Here is a 22385-nt window from a genome sequence, read left to right on the forward strand (position 1 = left end):
CCCCCGCCGCCGGGCTCCTGCCAGGCTCCTGTCCTCCCTCGGCTCCCCCAGCGCAATGCGTACAGCTGGGGGAGGGAAGGGACCGCGCCCCCAGCCTGCCCTAGCCTGGCAAGCAGGTCAGTGGGTGCAGAGTCTCTGCAGGGCGGGGGGCTCGGGGCATTGGCTGCTAGTCAGTTGCACGATGCGGATGAAGCAGAGGGGCTGAGGGGGGCGGATCGGAAGGACTCCGCTCTCCCCAGCACCTCCTTCTCGCTGACCCCCCAGGGAGGATCGAACCCCCAGCTCCGATCGCTGCTGTGTCGGGGACATCGGGACAGGGAGCTGAGCCCATCAATCCCACCAGCTCTGGGGTGCATGAAGAGTAGGGCCCCCCCCCCCAGCCAGCTGGGAGGTGCCTGGTGGGGTCTGTGCAGCCCCTCTGTTCCACCAGCTCTGGGGGTCCATGGTGAGAGGGAGGCATCTGTGCAGCGGAAGCCAGCAATGTCCCCCCCAATCCAGTCCCCTTATTCTGGGTGGCTTGCAGGTGACCACTCATGGGAAGGAGCATGGTGAAGATGGACGGCCCCAGAGGGCTGTAGGAGATGGGGAGGCTGCACCCCAATCCTGCACCCTGAGAGAAGGCAGGGCCAAGCCAATGTCCAGAACCCCAGGACCGGCTGCCCTGTTCCCTGAAACAGGAGCCCCACATCCTACAAGGTCTGGCTCAGAGTTTGGGGAGTGAAGTCTCCCTAGTAGGAAGCTATCTCTCCAGGGTGGGGGACATTGGGGGAACCCCAGGGCTGAGAGCATGGGATGGTGTGTCTTCCCAGCAGGGGGCACTCCCCAGGGCAGGGGGACATTGGGGAGACCCCAGAGCTGAGAGCACAGGGTGGTGTGTCTCCCCAGCAGGGGGCACTCTCCCTGAGGTGGAGGAGCACTAGGGAGAAGTGGGGGGGCTGGTTCCCCTGAGGTCTCCTAAATAACTCACTCTTTTCCCTCAGATCTCACACACCCCCAGGTGTCTCTGCTTAGCTCGGAGAGGTGTGAGCAGCAGCAGGGCATGGCTGACTCGCCCTGGCAGCCTGGTCTCCAGGTGGGTCGTGGGGCTGGCAGGGCTCCTGGGAAGATGAGACTGACCTAGATTCTGACCCCCCTGTACATCTGCCATGGGTCTGATCTGGTGCAGGAGAGAGGAGGCAGGATACCAGACTAGCTGGGCCCATGGATCTGATCTGGAGTGACAGGGAGGGGGCAGGATACCGGGCTAGGTGGGCCCATGGGTCTGTTGCTATGAGTGAAAGGGAGTGAGGCTGCTGGGATATTCCCACAATGCACTGGGGTACACAACTCTGGGCAGCCTGAAGATGTCTGCCTAGATATTCCCACAATGCACAGGGGCATTAGCCAGCTACACCCCTCAATACGCAAAGGGTGGCGGCCGGCGCCGAATGCGGTCTCTTGTGGTTGCAGGTGCCGGTGACATTCGAGGAGGTGGCCGTGTATTTCACCGAGGAGGAGTGGCAGCTTCTAGATGAGGGGCAGAGGCGGCTCTACCGGGACGTCGTGCTGGAGAACTACACCAACATCAGTTTCCTGGGTGAGAGTCCGCTTCCCCTCAGGGATAGGAGCTGGGAAAGATAGGAGCTGAAACCACTAGACCCCACTCCTCTCCCAGAGCTGGGGATAGAACCTAGGAGTCCTGACTCCTAGACAACCCTCATCATTCTGTCTATCTTTTTACCCTATAAGTGTTTCATCAGTGGGATGATCTCTTTCTTTCTTCTCCCCCCCCCCCCCCATCTATCTATCTGTCTGTCTATCTGTCCATCCAGCCCCATACACATCCATCTCTTTCTTTCTCTCTCTAATACCTTTGGCTGATCTCTCTCCATTAACACATCTCCCAGCGGAGCTCACACAGCCCCTTGGGGAGCTGTATTCACCTCTCTGGTTTCCTGATACCTCCGGTCTGGTCTGTAGTCTCACTTGATCTTATCACCCCGCCGGCAGGATTTCCCGTCCCCAAACCAGCCGTGATCTCCCGGATGGAGCGAGGGGAGGAGCCGTGCGTCCCGGATTGCCAGGGCTCCGGGGAGAGAGAGATCCCAGGTGAGGGATGAGTGACACTGGCTTGGAAACCATCTGGGAGCGAAGGGGAAGGTTTGCCCCATCTTGATGAGTGTCATTCCCAGCGGGTGTCCTTGCCCCACGGCAGGAGATCTTCCCTCCCCAGCCTTTCTCTGAGGGCTGAGATGTGCCGTTTGGGGTAGGACCGGCCCTGTCTTTTCCCCTGGGGGAAGAGTTTGTGGAGTTAGGTTCCTGCCCATTGTGTTTTCTGCTCAGTCACCGGCCCCTTTGCTGCCCTGTCTCCGTGGCACAGGAAACAAGCCCCCGCTGGAGTCTCTTTCTCTCCTGCAGCAGGTGCCCGGACAGCAAGTGAGAACAAGGAGGTCCCTCAGCAGAGAGTGGATCTGCACGGGACGTTCCCGTGGAGATCCCAAGGGGACATATCCCAGAATCCTTTAGGAGTGGATCAGTGCGGGATGTTCTTCAGAAGAGCCAAAGGGGACATATCCCAGAGTCCCTTGGGAGGCGATCTGTGCAGGCCGTCCTCCAACCAGCCGCACAGAGGGGCCTTTCCGGGGGCAGAAGCGGGGGGCCGCCTGGGGCTGCCCGGAGCCCCCCGTCGCGGTGAGCGACCCACCATCTGTGGGGAGTGCGGGAAGGGCTTCCTGCAGAACTCGGACCTGGTGAAGCACCTTCGCACCCACACCGGCGAGCGCCCCTACAAGTGCGCCCAGTGCGGGAAAAGTTTCACTCAGAGTTCGGCCCTGACTCAGCACCGCCGCACCCACACGGGCGAGCGCCCCTACCCCTGCCCCCAGTGCGGGAAGTGCTTCACCGAGAGCTCCACCCTCGCCCAGCACCGGCGCATCCACACCGGCGAGCGGCCTTACCGCTGCCACCAGTGCGGGAAAGCCTTCAGCCTCAGCTCCACCTTGAAGAAGCACCAGCGCACCCACAGCGGCGAGCGGCCCTACATGTGTGAGGCATGTGGGAAGAGCTTCGGGGAGAGTTCCCACCTGGTAAACCACCAGCGCGTCCACACGGGGGAGCGCCCCTACCAGTGCAAGGAGTGCGGCCGGGGCTTCAACCACACCTCCACCCTCTTCAAGCACCAGCGCACCCACACCGGCGAGCGCCCGTACTGCTGCGGCGACTGTGGCAAGAGCTTCAGCTGGACCACAGCCCTCAAGCAGCACCAGCGGATCCACACCGGCGCCAAGCCTTACCGGTGCGGGGAGTGTGGCAAGTCCTTCAGCTGGAGCTCCACCCTCAACCAGCACCGGCAGGTGCACTCTGGGGAAAAGCCCCACGTCTGCCCCGAGTGCGGCCGCGCCTTTGCCCGCAGCTCCCACCTGGCACAGCACCGGCTGGTGCACTCTGGGGAGAAGCCTTTCAAATGCGGGCAGTGCCAGCGGGGCTTCATCCAGAACGCCCACCTGGTGTCCCACTGCCGCCTGCACGCCGCCCCCGCTGGGCCGCCCCACAGCAAGAAGGAGGGCCCTGGGACCTTGGGCCTGGTTCAGCTTGCTCCCTGAGCCTGCTGCTTCCCTGCTCGCCCACCCTGGCTTGGGGATGCCGGCATGTGTGCACATCCTGGCGTACATTAGAGCAACTTCAGAGCTGCTGCTGGTGCTCTGGCCCCGCCCCTCCTGCCCAAGCCCCTCCTCAGGCTCCACCCCTAGGATGCCCCACCCCCTGAGGCACCTCCACCGGGCCCTGCCCTTGACATGCCACTCCAGGTCTTGCCCCCTAAAATGCTCTGACACGCCCCCTCCTATGTAGACCCCACCCGCTGATGTCCCCTCCCTCCCAGGCCCCACCCCTGACATTCTCCTCCTAGGCCCTGACCCCTACTGGCCCACTGCTCTGCCCCATCCCTCCCAGACCCCGCCCTGACTTTTTACCAGTCCCCACCCACTGACGCTCCTACTATTATGCTCCTACCTCCTAGTCCTGTCTCCGACAAGCCCCTTCTCCCATTCCCCCTTCACCACACCCACTGCTCTGCCCCACCCTTCTCAGGCCCTGCCACTAAATATCCATTCCCTTCTGGGCCCCACCTCCTGGCATCACTCTGTCCCTCCCACCCAGGCCTTGCCCCTGCCCCTGATACTGGAAAAAGTTACAGGGACCGCTTGATTATGATTTAAGGGCGGGATCTTAGATCAAAACTAATTAGCACCTTCTCAAACACTAAAGTACCTAAATGGGGAACACAAATTTGATAATGGGCTCGTCTACGAAGGTCTAACACAATCCAGTGGGTGGAAGTTGAAGCTAGACAAATTCAGACTGAAAATAAGGCGTAAAATGTTAACGGTAAGAGTAATTAACATTGCATCAATCTACGAAGGGTGAGAGTGTATTCTCCATCAGTGAATACTGGATTTTTTTTTCTGAAAGATCTGCTGTATGAATTACTTGGGGGATGGTTTCTGGCCTGTGTTATGCAGGAGGTCAGATGAAATGATCAGAGTGGTCCCCTTGGCCTTTGTGAAAATTGATGGACCCCAGTCAGGATAAATCAGTTGTGTTAGGGTGTGTTAAACTGATGGCATTAAAGTCTATGGTGTTTCTCAGCTTGTTTAAAATCAAGCTCCATGTGTTATCCTTAGAGTCTAGACAGAACCCAGACCCTAGACTGAGCTTAGGGGAATGATGGATTTTTTCAATTAGGTGCCAATTCTGAAAAACTTTTAAAAATAGTTTTGCATTGACCAAAAAATTAATTCCTCCCCGCCCCCGCCAAAATTTACGGTGAATCAAAACTCCGGAAAACAAAATAATTTCAGGCTGAACAAAACATTTTGTTTGACCCAAAGGGCATATTTGGGCATTTTTAAATGTTTTTTACTTTAAAAAAATAAATAAAAGGAAAAAAATTAGAATTGAAAAGTTATTTTGAATCAAAACATTTTGGGTTTTTTGGAAAATTGTTTAGGTTTTTTTTCTGCCTCCCCAAATAAGTTGGTGAAACAGATGCAAATTTGCGGTTTTCACCAAAATAAGTTTGTCAAAACATTTCACAAAACTCTAGTCTAGATACAGACTTAAATTCCAGTGTAGCATCTAGACTAAGACATTCTTAAATAGAATTAGCTAGTTCAGAATACTAACTCTTTCTATTCTGGTATAAGAGAATGGATTTTGGTTTAGTTTATGGCATTTGGGATGGATTTTAAGCTAAATGGAATAGTCTACTCTTATACTGGAATAAGAGTGCCTTCCTGGGGATTATTCTGGTATATCTAGATAACTATACCGCAGTAACTGGTAACACTTTCCCATATAGACAAAGCACTAAGTTTGGGGAAATTATAGAATGGCAGAATCAAAGAATTTCATTTTTTCCCCTTTTGATGGTTCTGTAATTTTTCTAAAGTGGGAGGAAGTTTGGAAAAGTTACAGGGTAGGGAAAAGGAAATGACGGGGGAAATAATTGAAAAAGTGCAAAGAACGAATGCACGAAAAGGTTTTGTAAAAAATTTAAAAGAAAAAAAAAAAAAATTGTTTGGGCTGAAAATGACTGAAATTTTAGAATGAAAAAGATGAGGAAAATACACACAACCCTGCCCCCCCAACATTTTAAAAAAATTGCACATAAAAAGTTTCTGGTTTTGAAAGTAAAATGATGAAGTTTTGGAGTGAAAAATAATGAAGAAAAATTTCCCCCAAATCAAATTTTTTTCCTGCCAAAAGTTTTGCAAAATATTTTAAAGAAAAAAAAATTCTGCAATTTTGGAATTAAAAGAATGCTGAAATTCTGGAATGAGACAATGAGGAATACCTCAAAATATTAAAACAAACAAACAAAAAAGTAAAAAGGCATGATAAATATTTTTAAAGAAAATAAATTTTTTTGTTTTGGAAGGAAAACAATATTGAATTTTGGAATGAAATTAAAAACTCAGTGGGGGAAAGATACCTGGACATCATTCATTTGTTACAATCAGTACCAGAAAAACCCAGAAATAGAGAAACACTCAAATTTTAGTTTTTTTCAAACAACTTAAACAGTTTTGCAATACATTTTAAAAAGAGTGAGAAATTGTTGGTTTGAGAATGAAAATGATATTGAAATTTTGGGGGTTGAAACTGAGGAAAAACTCCCCCAAATCAGAATTTTCCCCAAAAAAATATTTCAGAAAACATTTTTTAAAAATTAAAAATAGTTTCAGAATGAAACATATTGACATTTTTCAATTAAAAAAAATGAGGAAAAACTCCCCAAATCAGAAATTCCCCCAAAAAATATTTTGCAAAATAGTGTTGAAAAAATTACTGGTTTTGGAATGAAAACAATGTTGAAATATTTCAATGAAAATGAGGGGAAAAAACTCCTCAAATGAAAATTTTCCCCCAGAATATTTTGCAAAATATTCTTTAAAAACAATTGGTTTTCGAATGAAAATGACATTGACATTTTGCTATAAAAACGAAGACAAACTCTCCAAATTGGAATCCTCCCCCTCTCCCCCAAATATTTTGCATAATGTTTTCTACAAAATTGTTGGTGTGGGATTGAAAGCAACTTGATGTTTTGGCTTGAGAATGACTTTCCTCAACTTGGGACAGCGGCGTTGTTTTACAAAGTTGCCAGAGAGCCGCCATCTTGGCCAGCACTGGTATTGAACTACGGACTCGGAGAATGAATCTCTGCAACCTCAGCTGAGGACATGGTGTCTGTAGAAGGCACTGTATCAGCCTCCTATGTAGCATGGGCATGTGACGCATATGGACCTGCAGGTTATAGCTGAATCGGAGGCAAATGGTTACATTTGATTCCCACAAACCTGGTGAAAATATCCCTGGGAGATGGACAGGGGCCATCTAAAAATTGGCTTGGATCCTTTTGGGAAAGATACTTTTTTAGATTCTGGGTTTATAGAGCACTTAGTGCAATGAAGTCCTGAGCCATGTCTGGACACAGATAATCGATTCCACTAATTCCACCAAGGGTTAGGATGGGGAATCCCCAGAAGGGAAAGGACCTTGTTCATAAATGACCTCCTTTGAGGATGTGGGGGAAATATCTTGGGGGTTTTGGTTGTTAACCATCAGTAGATCTCTAGCCCATACACACCAGCTAAGAGGCAAGGTGACCAAGCGGATAGAAAGCTGGGCCTCAGGATGTCTCGGTTCTGTTCTTGGCTCTGCCCCTCTCCATGCCTCAGTTTCTCCATCTGTAAAAACGGGGCTAATCATCCTGACCACTTCTGTAGACCGCTTTAAGCTTTGCTGTTGGAAAGCACTAGCTAAAGGCTAAGTATCATAATGTGGCTTGGGAGCTGGAGAAAGTGAAGGTTATTAGGAATGTCAAAGCATAGGAGGGTGGGTTTTGGGGGGGAACGGGGAGACAAATGGACCAGATCTCCAGCCAGAGGGGATGAGGTAAACAGATCTTTGTCTGTTGACACTGGCTGAAGATCTAGATCGTTGGAGTCAGATTCTGCGGGGATGGGAACAAGAGGAGATGAACTGACTGCAGAACTGTGAATGATCCTGACCAAGGAACTTCTGAAATCATGTTCAATACTTCTCCACCCCCTGTGCCGACAAACCAGTGGGCTTCTGAAGGTGGACCCTGACTACCCTTTCCAATTCCAACTGAGATGCAACATAGCATAAAGAATATTTGAGTTGCCAAGTATGTCTGTTGGCTTCTCTGTCTATAAAATAAACCTCTTTCCCTAGCAGCCTGTTGTCCTGTCATCTGTCTTGAGTTGCCAGTTCTGTCTTTGAGCTGTGCTGAACTTGGCCAGATCTGAAAGGAAATGGTTTGGGACCATCAAAAAAGCACCTCCTTGACCCCAGGGCTCTTCATCCAGCCAATATCCCGAAAGGAGGAATGGAAGAGTGGGAGCTTTACAAATACAAGCCACCAGAATCTTTCATTCTGGAAACGGTGCGGCAACTTAAATAGTGGGGTGGCTACCAGCCTCTTCTCCAGTAAGAGCCTCAGGGGCGTGGTCTGCAGAGGAACTGCCCAGTTTTATTGGGGAATGTGGAATTTCTTAGAAAGACAATGAGTAATTCCAGGCCAGGGGATTCCTCGGACCAGAGAGGAAAAATGGAAGCATGGTGTTGGGATACAGGACTCCTGGGTTCCATCCCCAGCTCTGGGAGGGGAGTGGAGTTTAATGGGTTAGAGCAGGGGCCTGGGATCCAGGACTTCTGGGTTCACTCCCCAGCTTTTCAACACACCCTGTGTGACTTTGGGCAAGTCATTGCTTTCCTTTGAGCCTCGGTTTCCCCATCTGAAACATGGGGACGATGATCCTGCCTTTGTCAGTTTAGACAGTGAGCTTTTCCAGGCGGGGCCTGTCTCTCACTGTGGGTCTGTGCAGCGCTGGCCAGACAGGGCCCTGGTCATGCGTGGGGTCTGTGCGGCGCCTGGCACAATGGGGCTGCTGCCCTCAGTCAGCCCCCGGGCACGGTGTGGGCCCTGCTCTCAGGTAAGCTGTGCAGCACCCGAATGCAGAACAATAAATCCCACTGCCATTGCCCTGAAAATTCGGGAATGTTTCCCCAAATCTCTCACCGGCACCGTTAATATACCTTGCCCATGACCCTGCTTTCTAGGGGGGGGCAGCTCGAGGCTGGGGCACTGGGCAAGGTGGGGTGAGGAAGGCGGACGGGGCCTTTCTCCTCTAGGGGGCGCTGGTTCCGATCCAGCCCTAGGGCCGGGGACTGGCTCGCTCCGGGGAACGGGAGTCGGGGCCTCTTGCTGCCCGGCGTATCCCACTGCTGCCACCACGTGGCGGGCCGCCCCGCGGCGAACGCGTTGGAACCGGGAGAGAGCAGAGCCGGCTCCACCTCCGGGCTCCCCTCGCAGCCAGGAAGAGGGGACAGGAGAGCAAAGGGACCTTCCTGTTCCCAGCTCCTCGAGCCCCCCCATTGCCCCAGCCCCCTCCCCCCCCCCCCGAGCTCGGCGCCGGGCTCCCTCCCTGGGCCCCCGGGGCCGAATCGGGCCCTCCTGGGGCGGGGGAAATCGACCCGCCCCGTTCCGCGGCGCTGGTGAGTCAGGGCCGCCCGGGATCCAGGGAGGGATACGAGCCCAGCAGGGTTGGTCCCGTGCCCCTCTCCCCCCCGACCCAGCCAGCTCTGGGGGTGCCCGAGCTGTTCATCCGAGCCCATTGGCTGCAAGCTGGGGTTTTCCTGGGTGTGAACGGGTGGGGACTGCACTAGATCGCCCTTCAGTGTGAATTACTGTAGCAGGGAGCTGCACTATAGGGCAGAGCTGGGGGGAGGGGAGGTGGAAGGGAGAAGGGGCTGGGAGTCCAGGGCTGGGCTAGCAGGGGGCTGCGAGTCGGGAGTGAGGGGCTCCGGCAGAGCTGTGGGTGGGGAAACTGAGGTAGATTCAACCCCGTGCTTTGCTCTCCCATCCCCTTGGTCCCCTGCCAGCCCCTGAACCTCTGCTATTGTGTCCTGGACTTTGCCACCTGCTCCAGAGACACTCAGCCCTGCCGTGCCAGTCCTTGCTCTGTGCTGATGGTTTATTTTTGGCTTGTCCTCAGGTCGGCGTTGGCATATGGATGAGCCCCAGAGCCATGGAGCCCGTCCTGCAGCGTTGGGAGGCAGTGAGCGTCAAGGTGGAGGGAGAAGAGCCGAGTGGCAATGGGGAAGCCGAGCAGGGTGCGCTGGTTCTGAGCCCCCACGCTGGGGCTGTGAAAGAAGAGCTAGAGTTCCAGCAGGGAATGGGTAAGAAACTGGGGATGTGGGGTGGGGGGAGGTCTCCCCAGCAGGGGGCGGTTTTCCATGTGAGGAGGGAGCTCTAGAGCAGGCCTCCGTGCTCATATTGGATTTTGGGGCAGAAGTGGTCAGGGACAGGGATTTTGGAGACCCCCTTTGCTGCATCCCCAGCCTTGTCTACCCCAGTTCAGAAAGCCCGTCCGGGTTCTCTCTCTCCCGGCAGGTGATGGTGAAAGCCTGGGGTGGGATCGTGGACAGGAAGATCTGGAGAAGGCTGAACTGCACCAGCTCTTATCGATAGTGGATGCCCCCCAAGTAGAGCTACGTGCAGTGCTGTCTGGAGGATCTGAAGGAACTGTTCCCCAGGTGGATCTGCTTAGGACATTCCCTGGGGGATCTGAAAGAGATGCTCCCCAAGCAGATCTGTGTGAGAGGTTCTCTGGAGGATCTGAAGGGGACATTTCCCAAATGGATCTTTGTGGGGCGCCCTCAGGAGGATCTGAAGGAGATGTACTCCAAGTGGATCTTCATGGGATCTTCACTGGAGGATGCAAAGGGGACGTTCCCCAAGCGGATCTCCAGGGCATTTTCTCTGGAGGATCTGGAGGGGACGTTCTCCAAGCGGATCTGCGGGGGATGTTCTCCGGAGGACCTGGGGGTGATGTTCCCCAAGCGGATCTGCGGGGAACATTTTCTGGAGGATCTGGAGGGGACATTTCCCAAGTGGAACTGCGGGAGACGTTCTTTGGAGGATTGGAAGGGGTGGAAATGCAGCAGCAGGTGGACCCTCCAGGGAAAAGACAGGGAAAGCCAGCTCAGCATGGCAGCCTTCCTGCACCAGTCCTGGAGAAACCCTACAAGTGCTCAGTGTGCGATAAAAGCTTTGGGCAGAGCTCCCACCTCATCCAGCACCAGGTGTCACACACAGGTGAAAAACCTTACAAATGTCCTGAGTGTGGCAAAGGCTTCACCTGGAGCTCAGCCCTGGCCCAGCACCGGCGCATCCACCGTGGCGAGAGGCCTTTTGTCTGCCCGGACTGCGGCAAAAGCTTCAGCCAAAGCTCCAACCTGAGCACCCACCGGCGCATCCACACGGGCGAGAAGCCCTTCATCTGTCCTGACTGCGGGCGCGGCTTCAGCCAGAACTCCAACCTGGCGGCCCACCGGCGCACCCACACTGGCGAGCGGCACTACCGCTGCTATGACTGCGGGCAGGGCTTTTTGGAGCGGGCAGCGCTGGCCGAGCACCAGCAGGGGCATGCTGGGCATCGGCCCTACACCTGCGGGCAGTGTGGCAAAGCCTTCGGGCAGAGCGCCAAGCTGGCGCAGCACCAGCGGATCCATACAGGCGAGCGTCCCTTCCGGTGCGAGGAGTGCGGCAAAGGCTTCAACGATGGCTCCTATCTCGTCAAGCATCGGCGGGTGCATACGGGTGAAAAGCGCTACCGCTGCCCGGTGTGTGGCAAAACCTTCAGCCAGACCTCCAACCTCATCACCCACCAGACCACCCACACCGGAGAGAAGCCCTTCCGGTGTGGGGACTGCGGGCGGAGCTTCATCCGCCGAGCTCACCTGGCTGCCCACCGGCGCACCCACACCGGCGAGCGGCCGTACCAGTGTGCCCAGTGTGGCAGGTGCTTCTCCCAGCGCTCCACCTACGCCCAGCACCGACGCACCCACACCGGCGAGCAGCCTTACCGCTGTGCCGACTGCGGCCGGGGTTTCAGCCAGAACTCCAACCTGGCGGCCCACCGGCGTATCCATACTGGCGAGCGGCCCTACGAGTGTGGCCAGTGCGGCCGGCGTTTCATTCAGAGCTCTGCCTTCACCCAGCACCAGAAGACCCATAAGAAGGGGCGGGACTAAGGGAGGAGATGCTGGGGCCTGGCCTGCGGGAAGTCATTCCCTATCGGACAGCTCTGTCTCACAGGAAATTGTGCCACTAGGCGAGTCTTGCTCACAGGAAGTCATCCCACTAGGACATGGTTTGGCTTACATCAAGTGAGTTTCACTCACAGGAAGTTGTGTCATAAGGTGGGTCTCACTTACGGGAAGTTGTTCCATTGGGTAGGGCGTCACTGACAGGATGTCACCCCCTCCAGGATGGGTCTTGCTCACAGGAAGTCACTTGTTCTAGGTGGGGGTCTTGCCCACAGGAAGTCGCCCCTTGTAGGGCAGGTCTCACTTGCAGGAAGTCGGCCCGCTATATGGGTCTTACTTACAGGAAGTTGCCCCCTTTGAGTGTGAGTCTTACTCACAGGAAGTTGCTCCTGGAGAACGTGGACTTTCCACGGGAAGTTGCCCCTCAAAGTGGGTCTCGCAAGAAGTCACCCTCTTTGGGCAAGGTTTGACCCAAGGGAAGCCATGCCCTCCTTTAGGCACTTGTGCTCCATTCAGTGTGTTGGGGGCAGGGGAAGCCATTGTGTAGGCTAACTGGGAACCAGCTCACCTTGGCACCATCACCCCCCCCCCCCTTAGCTACCTATGCTAGCCTGTGGTTCATTTGCCACATGGTTGGATGAGACCCATGAACATGTCTCGTTATGTTAATGAGCTCTGGGGTCTAACAAACCTTTTTACAGGAGAACGTGAACTTTCTTCTAGCGACTCTCTTCTTGAACAATGTAGTTGGAGATTGTGTGTGTCCTTGTTCCCCTCTCATGGCTGGTCCACAAAATAGGATACAAGCCTACTACAGCTGCTGGCGCATAGAGTTAACTTGTGTAGTTCATGAAATAGAGGATCATGCTTTTATCACTGGAAGACCATGGGTCGACCCCCACTGATGACTCACAACAGGGTCATTCTACAGTTGTGCCATATTAACGTACTTATTGACTGTGAGAGCTTTCTTTATTAGCATCAGAGGAAAGAAATCCCTTTGAACAGACCAAGATGCCATTGGTGGGTTCTTCCATGGGTCACACCCCAACTCCAGATTGATACATCTTCAGGTCTTGTCTACCCGCTCTTCTCCTCTTTGACTCTGTGGTTGGCTGGAATACTGTACCTTATAGCCTCATCAATACTACGAAAAATAGTTGGTTTCTAGATATTGAAACTTAACTAAGAGTAGAAATTAGGGTCATGATTGATATTACAAAGGACTAGTGAATGATCTGTGCATGTTATAAGCATGTTACTAACATGGGCAGCACATGCTATTGATGGTTATAAGAACTGTGTAACGATCAATGAGTTATTGATCTAAACAGAGATCTGATCATTTATTAATAAATGGAACCTTTAATATAAAGGGAGAACCGAGTGATTTTTATTTAGATGCCTTAAAACAGATGTATTTTGAAGTATGATGCCCTATTTGAGTCAAAGGCCTAACAAACAGATGGGAGAAAAACATTTCTTGAAGATGTAGGAATTGGAGCCAGTTGAAACATAGGATTTTAGGGAGAGGAAAGTTTTGATTTTTCCAGTGGAATACGAATACTGAATAACTTCAGCCGAAACTGAAATATTTCAGTTGAAAATGGAAATTTTTCAACTTGGAAATGCTGTCGCAGTGTCTCATGGGAGATCGCATGGTGCTTTGCATGCCCTGCCCCTTGCTCCAGGGCAAACAGGTCGTGTCTGGTGTTGGGTGGAGCCTGTACTATGGGCCATTTGCCCCATAACTGGCCCCTATGGCATTGTCTAGACTGGGGCATATAGGGGTTTTCTACAGGGGCTTTGCTGTCATGTTTTATAAACCCCAATTAGTGCTGAGTATGGATGGGGTCTGGTCCCTTCAAACACATGGCGGGGCATGGCCAAACCCTGGGGGAGGAGCCTGACCAACTGCCATAACTGCCATTTTGGAAGGTTCCATTCTCACTGAGAAGGGACCTGGTCAACTGCCACTTTGGAAGGGTCCATTATCAGTGGAAGGGGTAGCTAGCCAACTGCCATAACTGACACTTTGGAAGGTCCCATTTTCACAGGCAACGGGGGGAGTGGAAATCTCCAGTACTGGCACTTCAATAAAAATCCCCCTTGTAGTAAAAAGAACAGAAAAATAAAAAGACTCTGATTTTTCAGAGACTGGGAAATGAAAATGAAACAGATCAAATTTGAACCTTTGGCAATTTACCCCTGCTTTGCCCCCCATCAGTGAAATAGTTCATTCCATCAGCTGGGAGCCTTTCCTCTGGAAGGAACCATTTCACGAATGGGGAGGGAGTGGTGATAAAATGTCTGGGGAAGCCAGATTTGATTTATTTTTTCCTGTCAGGCAATTCAACATAAAAAATCCTCCTGTCTCATTATGGACGCCTTTTCAATGTGGGGAGGGAGTTAAATCCCTTGAGACGGGATAATTTCCTATCTTCCCCCCTCCCCACCATAAGAATGATACCTCTCAACCCAGAGTGAGGGAGGGAGGAGGAGGTCATCAACACAGCCCTGTGTAGGGTTGAGTGTGACTCCGGATTCACACCGGGGTCGCTGAGATCAGAATCTAGCCTTCACTCCATTGGTGTAAATGGAGTTACTCTGGATTCACACCGGGATCACTGAGATCAGAATCCAGCCCTGACTGCACTGGTGTCAGTGGAGTTGCTCCGGATTCATACTGGTGTCACCAAGATCAGAATCTGTCCCTCTCACTTAATTGGCATCAGTAGAGTCACTCCAGATTCACACTGGCATCACCAAGCTCAGCATCCTCCCTCCACTGACCTATATTTTCCTTAAACCCCGCAGCTCCTGAAATCCTGTGAAATCAGCTTCTATTCCAAAAACAAATGTTTAGTCCTCATGGATGCGGGAGAAAGGTTCAAAACCTAACCCAAGTGTGGCCCTACATGTAGAGGAATGAATAATCTCCACAATTTATAATTTAACAAACATTTCATGATTTTTCAGCCAATCTTGTGATTTTGTGAGGCTCCACTTGTGAGTTTTGAATCTGTAACAACACCATTGACGTCAGTGTCACTCTCGAAGGTGCAAAGAACATGCAGCACCTGGCATAAGCGGGTCCTGCTCCATGGATGGTGCTCCTAGGGAGGCATTTATGGGTAGATGACTGGGAGCTTGGGGTTCTGTTCCTGCCTCTGCCACTGGCTTGCTGGGTTGCCTTGGGTCAGTCACTGCAGCTCTGTGCCTCAATTTCCCCATCTGTAAAAGAGGGCTAATGATCCTGCCTCCTTTGTAAAAGTACTGATGGAAAGTGCTAGATAAGAGCCAGGGATTATTTATTATTACAGCAATAGAAATAAGTGGCTAGAGCTAATAAAAAAAATTTCCCCTTCAAAACTGAACATTTCCACGGAAATGTGTGTCTTGTGATCAAATGTCATTTTTGGGGTTGGGAGGGAATAGCATTTGAATAAGAAATGTCTCAGTTTTCTCCTTTCCAAAGGACATTTTGTTAATGACATTTACGAATTATAAATAATGCAATCTAATCAAAATGTCAAAATTGGAATGCAACGTTTAGATTGTGGCACAAAGGAATGTTTTCAATTGTCTGGGCGTGATTTTATTTTACCAGGATGGATGGATAGATAGAGGGTGTGGATCGGGATAGGTAGACAGACAGGCAGACACATAGACTGGGGGGGGGGGGCGCGTATGTGGATAGATAGATAGATAGATAATGTGGTTGTGTATGGGGATGGAAAAATATATAGATAAAGGGTGCAAGTGGGAATGAATAGATAGATAGGGATGCAGATGGGGATAGATGGGTGTGTATATGAAGATGGATGGATGGCAGATAGAGAGATAAGGGTGCATAAAGGAATGGAAGGATAGATGAGTGCATATCAGGATAGATAGATGGAGGTGTGTATGGGGACGGAGAGATAGAAGGTACGTGTGGGGATGCCTTGATAAAAGGGGTGTGTGGGATTGGAGGGATAGATATAGAGTTAAGGGTGTATGTGGGGATAGATACATAGACGGAGGTGCATGTGGGGATGAATGGCTAGATTGATAGATGGAGTGCGTGTGTGGATAGATATGGGGATGGACGGATAGCTAGATAGATAACTGTGTTTTTCCTGTGCACCCACATGAACTAGCATGGCACCTCTGTTGCCTGGTAGGGTGATCAGTATGAAAAATTGGGACACTTTTGGGCGGGGTATAATTATGTATATAAGACAAAGCCCCTAATCTCAGAGAAGATCGGGACCTCTGGCTGGGTATGTCCTGGAGCTAGGTCAGCCTGTGGGAGGCTTTGGGACCCAGCTGTGCCTGACCCTGCGAAGAGTTAAGCAGATAGAGGCGCCCAGTCCTCCAGCTGGCTAGAAAATTGCAGGGCTGGAAGCTGCACAGCTAGCACAGGGGGAATTTAATAACAAAGGCAACTTCCTGTTCCCAGCCTGCTCGATCGCCCAGCAGCTGGGGCGGGGAAGGGGGGGGCCTAGTCCCCAGCACTGAAATCCCCCTCCAAAGGGGGGGAGATTGCAAAGGGAGCTGGGGTGAGTTGGGGGCGGTTGGGATCTGGGGTGCGGTGGCCAGAGGGAGGGAGTGAAACAACAGCAGAGGCAGGAAATTGCAGCTTGGAGGAAGTGGTCAAAGAGGATCAGCTGTGGGGGGTTCCCCCCGAACCTAGCCAGTTCTGGGGGTGCAGGTGAGCAAGGGTCACCGCCTGGCCAGGTTTTTCCAGGATTGTCCCTTTTTTGAGGTCGCTGTGCCAAGAAATCTGTACTGCGAGGGTGTGGGGGGGGATTTGTGCAGCTGAGCTCCCCACCCAGCCAGCTCGGTGCATGGGGAGGGGGAGGTCTGTGTAGCTGATCCCAGTAGGGTCCCCCAACCCAATCAGGGCCAATGCTGGGAGGTTCCTGGTATCACCCAGCACTAGCTTTTGCACTGGACATGATGGGGCCTTTTGCTCCCATTCTCTCTGTCCCTCTGTGCCTGCCCGGCTCCTGGGACACTAACCCTCTGCCCTCTCCATCTATTGCTCTCTTTCCTTCATTCACCGATTCCTTCTCTCTTTCACTCACTGATTCTTTCTTTCTTTCATCCAATTATAAATCCCCCCGTATGTTCAACCAGTTTGTGGGGAGCGCCTCCCACTCTGGATCCCAGCCCCCTCCCCCCCCCGGAGGTTTGGTGCTGCCCAGCCGTAGGGGATTGGGGGGCCCAGACCTTGGGTGCGTCTGTCATTGCAGGTGCCAGGGGCTGCGATGGAGGAGTGGGCTCTGCTGGATGAGAGGCAGAGGGAGCTGTACAGGGACGTCATGCAGGAGAACTATGGGGACGCCATCTCGCTAGGTGAGGGGCTGAGGAGGAGGTGCGGGGTAGCATCGACACCCCAGGGCCGCCGGGAGAGAGCCTGTCACCCCACATCCTCCTCCTGGAACCTGATCCAGCCCCAGGGCCATCTGCTTCCGCTCTGCCTCTCGCACAATGCCCCAGGGCTCCCCTCTTCCCACAATGCCCCTGGGCTTCCGCCCTGCTCTTCCCACGATGCCCCAGGGCTCCCCCCTTCCCACAGTACCCCTGGGCTCCCGCCCTGCTCTTCCTATGATGCCCCAGGGTTCTCCCCTTCCCACAATGCCCCTGGCATCCTGCCCTGCTCTTCCCACGATGCCCCAGGGCTCCCACCTTCCCACAATGCCCCTGGCATCCTGCCCTGCTCTTCCCACAATGCCCCAGGGTTCTCCCCTTCCCACAATGCCCCTGGGCTCCCACCCCGCTTCTCCCACGGTGCTCATGGGCTCCCTTCTTCTCACAATCCCCTGAGAGTCTTTCATCGCCACAGTGCCCCTGGGCTTCCACCTTCCCACTGTGTCCCAAACTCACCTTTCCCACAATGCCCCTGGGTCTCCCCATTTCCCACAATCCTCTGGGGCTCTCCCCTTTCCACAGTGCATCAGGGCTCCCCACTGCCACAATCCCCCTGGGGTCCTGCCCCACTCGTCCCACAATGCCCCACTGGGCCGACTTTGATCACCCCGATCCCTTTCAGAACGGCACCAGGAACTCTGGGACACCTCTCCCCAGAAGGCATTGCTGCTGACGTGACTGAGCGTGGCGTTGACGCGCATCCCTGGCTGACACGTGCAAAGACCGTGCACGGACACGCCAACGCATGCTAGCTACGGTCCACATAACTGTCAAATGAAGTACAATCAAGATCTATCTGGCTCCCATCACCGTAGCATCTGTGCACTTCATGCTCTCTAGCGCATTTCACCTCACACCACCTCTGTGAGGCAGGGCTTTTAGGCCCCATATACAGATGGGGAAACTGAGGCACAGAGAGGCTAAATGACTTGCCCATGATCACACAGGAAATGTGTGTTAGAACAGGGAATTGAGCGCAGATTTTCTTTCTAGTCCTCTAACCGCTGGGCCACCCTTCATTTCTGCACGATAATGCCTTTGGGCTGGAGCTGGCAGAAATTTCAGGACTGACTGATTTGTTGAAAAATGGCCTTTTTTCAAAATCAGTAATTTTCACAAAAAAATTGGTGGTTTTTTTTTTTAAAGAAATTGTGAGCTTTTTTTTTTTTTGGACAGAAGTGAGAAATGAACAATGGAGGTGGTTTTTCAGTTTCTCATTTCCTTTTAATTTGCTCTCCTTTGTATGTGGTGAAATGGGAAAAAAAGGACAAAAAAGGGCAAAATGAACAATTTTCAACATAGAAAAATTTCATAGGTTTCTTTTTAAATTCCAGTGTGTTTTCTAAGTGGGAAATGAAAATGGGTATTTTTAAAAATGTGAAAAAATGAATAATTTCAAAAATGAACAGTTTTCAACATTGAAAACTTGACAGAAAATCTTTGAGATTTTTTTTTTTAAATTCTGCTTTTTTCAAGAGTGGCAATTTTTTCCCCCCAAGTTTTCTTTTTTTCTATTTATTCCTCCTTTTCTGCGACAAAATGGGAGGAGAAGAGGGAAAACCCCCAAAGAATTAAAAAGTGAGCGTTTTACAATTGTATGCAGCATTGTAGCTGTGTCAGAGAAGACCTGAAGACCTGTGTAGCTTGAAAACTTATTACTCTCACCAACAGAAGTTGGTTTAATAAAAGATATTACCTCATTTTACAATTGGAAATTTAAATGGAAATTTAAAACAAACCTTTTTTGTTTAAAACAAAACTGAAAAAATTTAAATGGAGTCAGTTTTTTAAGTTTCCTGGCCAACATCTTTTTCCGTGGAAAATTGAAAAAAGGTGGAAAAAAAGGAAAAGTTTAGCAAATAACATTTTCAAACCCAAAAATGTTCATGGAAAATGTTTGGGTTTTTAAAAAAGCACTTTTTAAAAACAAAAGTGGAAAATTAAATGCGCTGATTTTTCAAGTTTCTTTTCTCTCCATTCCCTCCCCCTTTGCTGAAATTTGATTTTTTTTTAAAATTCTGTGGCTTTTTTCATGTAATGAAAGTAGAGAATGTCATGGTCTTTCAGGTTTCCTCCCTCCGCCCCCACTTCCTTTCCTTTTTTGGTAGTAAAATTGGGAGGGAAATGGCAAAATAGAAAAGAATGATCATGGAAAATTTTGGGTTTAAAAAAAGGCCTTTTTTAAAAAATGAAACTATTTGGAGTTGTTTTTTCAATTTCAATTTACATTTATTATCTCCTTCCCTCCCCCTTTTACTGCAGAAAAAATAAAAATGAGGGGAAGCAAAGAAAAATATCCTCAAAAATAAACATTTTCAAAACCATTATTTTGGGTTTTATTTACAAAATCTTTTTATACTGAAACAGGAAAAAAGAAAATGGAATTTTAAAAAAGTATTTTTCCCCTTCATTTCTTACCATTTTTCTGTGGCAAAATGGAGGGGGGATGCCAAAATACTTATTTATTCATGTTTTATTCAGTTCTCTTATAATTAATGTAATACAAAAGTAAAAATGTTTCTTTTTCCCTTTATTGTTTTGGTTTGTATAATCTAATCTAATCTAATCTTAGAAGGATTCCATTTTTATCATTAAATATTGTTAAATGTCCATTTTTCCCATGCAGACACACAAACTGTTGAAAAATTATTTCCATTGATAATACTCAAAATGTATAGATACGGAAAATAAGACTTTATGGGAAAAATCCAGTGTTTTAGACATTTGAATGAGTGGATGTTTACTTTGAATATTTTGAAGTGACATTGACAATTTGTGTTTAGCAAACATAAAGCTTTAACTTCTTGATTTGCAACGTCTGCTATCTGGCCCCCACGCCTGATATATTCCTATAACATGAAAACTGAAAAAAAAGCTTTAAACCCCTATTTTTGCACAGTTGTGAAAATTGAAATTGATAAAAATATTTTTAAAAGTTTAAAAATAAACACTGACATTATTTGTCAAAATTATACAAAAATTAATTCTGCCAAGCCTAAGTATAGTATAGTGTAGTCTTTTTTCTTGTCCCTTTGTTATTAGGGGTCAGTGACTTTTATAGCAATATAGTATATAATACAATATAATAAACTAACAAATGTGTTGATTATTATGTAATAGTGAAAGCATTTTGCCTATTGGATTATATTATATGACGATCATAACAATACAGTTAAAATGAAATGTTTTGACTTAGCCAAATGCTCTGTTTGTGCATTTGTACATCCTCATGTGTGTCCTACCATGGACTTTGATGTATGGAGAGGCCACTGCTTCTTCCATTGTCCTAAAGGATCTTCATGAACATCCTTAGTGGGCCCTGATGGACAGATAACATACCTGCTTTCCCCCTGCTGGCAGGATTTCCCGTCCCCAAACCAGCCGTGATCTCCTGGATGGAGCGAGGGGAGGAGCCGTGCGTCCCAGATCTCCAGGGCTCCGAGGAGCAGGAGATCCCAGGTGAGGAATGAATGACACCGACTTGGAGACTGTCCAGGAGTGAAGGAAAAAGCTGGGATCCTAGTAAAGCTGCCAAGAGCCCCTCCAGTCCTCTCTCATCTTGTTCAATATCTTCCCCAGAGGGCCCCCTGTCCTCATGGCAGATGTCACTCCCCGCTTTCACCCATGCCCAACCCCTGACAGGAGCCCTCGCCTCCCCCAGCCTTTCTCTGAGGGCTGAGTGGGCCATTGGGCCAGAACAGCCCCCTCCTCTCCCCTTGGGAGAAGGGACTCAGATACCATGGTGATGGGTAATTTAGATAGATGGTGTGTATGGGGATGGGTGGGTGGATGGAGGAGATGTGTGCATAGAGAGAGGGAGGAAGGGAGGGATGGATGGATGGACATGTGGGAATGGAAGGATGAAGGAGGGTTGTGTGGGGATAGAGATGTGTATGGGGATGGTTTTGTATGGAGATGGATGGATGCATGGATGAGTGTATGGGGATGGATAGAGGAGAGGGTATATAGGGATGGAGGGATGTGGACAGCGATGGAGGGATGGATGGATAGATGGGATGTAGATGGGGATGGAAGGGTGTGAGGATGGGTGAATGCATGGATGAGTATGTATGGGGAGGGAGGGAACAGAGAATATGGGGGTGGGTGGATGGAGATGGATGAGTGGGGCTGGATGGAGGAATGTGTGTGGGGATAGACGTATTGGGATGGATAGACACAGGTGTGGGGGGATGTGTGTGAGGATGACTGGCTGGGTGGATGGAGGGGTGTTTATGGGGATATATGGGTGTTTGGAGGGATGGATGGATATTTGTTTTCAGTGATGGATGGAGGGATGGATGGATAGATGGAAGGACAGATGGCTGGGTGGATTTATGGGGAAGGAGGGATGGATGGGGGGGTGTTTATGTGGATGGATGGATGGGTTGGTGAATGGATGGATGTTTATGGGGATAGACAGATAGTTGGGGGGAGTCTTGCTTCTCAGTCCCAGCCCCCGGACTGTGTTCTGTGTGTTTGTGGCAAGCCCCTCTGCCGCCCCCTCACTGGCATGGGAGTGAGCCCCGCCTGCACTCTTTCTGTCTCTCTCCCAGCAGGTGACGGGACAGCGAGCGACAATGAGGAAGAGGAGGTAGCAGAGCCTCCCCGGCAGGAAGAAGACCATCCAGAGCCAGATGCTTCAAACCGCCCCGACTGGGCCGAAGCCTGTGAAAGCTTGTGCCGCCCCTCACAGCCAAGGGGTCGCTGGGGCCCATACGCCCGCCGGCGGCGGGTCAGCACTGCTCCCCGAGCTGAGCCCCGCTTCTTCGACTGCCCTGACTGTGGCAAACGCTTTACCCTGAGCTCCCACTTAATCCGGCACCAGCGGGTGCACACCGGCGAGCGCCCCTTTGCCTGCGGGGTGTGCGGGAAGAGTTTCTCGCAGCGCTCGGACTTGGGGCGCCACCAGCGCACCCACACGGGTGAGAAACTGTACCGCTGCACCCAGTGCCAGAAGAGCTTCAGCGAGAGCTCGCACCTCATCCGCCACCAGATCATCCACTCCGGTGAGAAGCCCTTCAAATGCAACGTCTGCGGCAAGAGCTATGGTGATAGCTCCTACCTGGCCGTCCACCAGCGGGCGCACACTGGCGCCCGCCCCTACCGCTGCCCCCTCTGCGGTAAAAGCTTCGGACGCAGCTCTACCCTCATCCGCCACCAGCGCGTCCACGCCGGTGATGGGACGCCACTGGAGGGCCAGCCCACCCTGCCCGTGCCCCCACCGCCCTCGCGACCCAATGCCCGCCACCTCCGGATAGTGGGATGGCAGTGGGGGGTGGAATGAAGGGGGGTGGGAGAGGTGGGGGGCTTGGGAGTGATCAGTCACTGTTGCAGGATTGATTACCATG

The 22385-nt window shown here is 51.0% G+C and overlaps 1 protein-coding gene across 1 annotated transcript; it reads left to right on the forward strand.

Annotated features, from left to right (window-relative positions):
* The first annotated feature begins 16 nt into the window (after window positions 1–16).
* On the forward strand, window positions 17–22362 carry LOC137144760 (zinc finger protein 585A-like). The gene is made up of 7 exons (XM_067535233.1): window positions 17–116; window positions 981–1072; window positions 1450–1576; window positions 1990–2088; window positions 2398–3427; window positions 10584–11587; window positions 21789–22362. The coding sequence occupies exons 1-7, from the start codon at window positions 56–58 to the stop codon at window positions 22319–22321; spliced, it is 2946 nt and encodes a 981-aa protein (XP_067391334.1). The 5' UTR covers window positions 17–55; the 3' UTR covers window positions 22322–22362.
* Window positions 22363–22385: the final 23 nt, after the last annotated feature.

The sequence above is a fragment of the Emydura macquarii genome, unplaced genomic scaffold (assembly GCF_026122565.2).
Source record: "Emydura macquarii macquarii isolate MOO-44397 ecotype Brisbane River unplaced genomic scaffold, CSIRO-AGI_Emac_v2 contig_3485, whole genome shotgun sequence".
Taxonomy (NCBI): domain Eukaryota; kingdom Metazoa; phylum Chordata; order Testudines; family Chelidae; genus Emydura; species Emydura macquarii.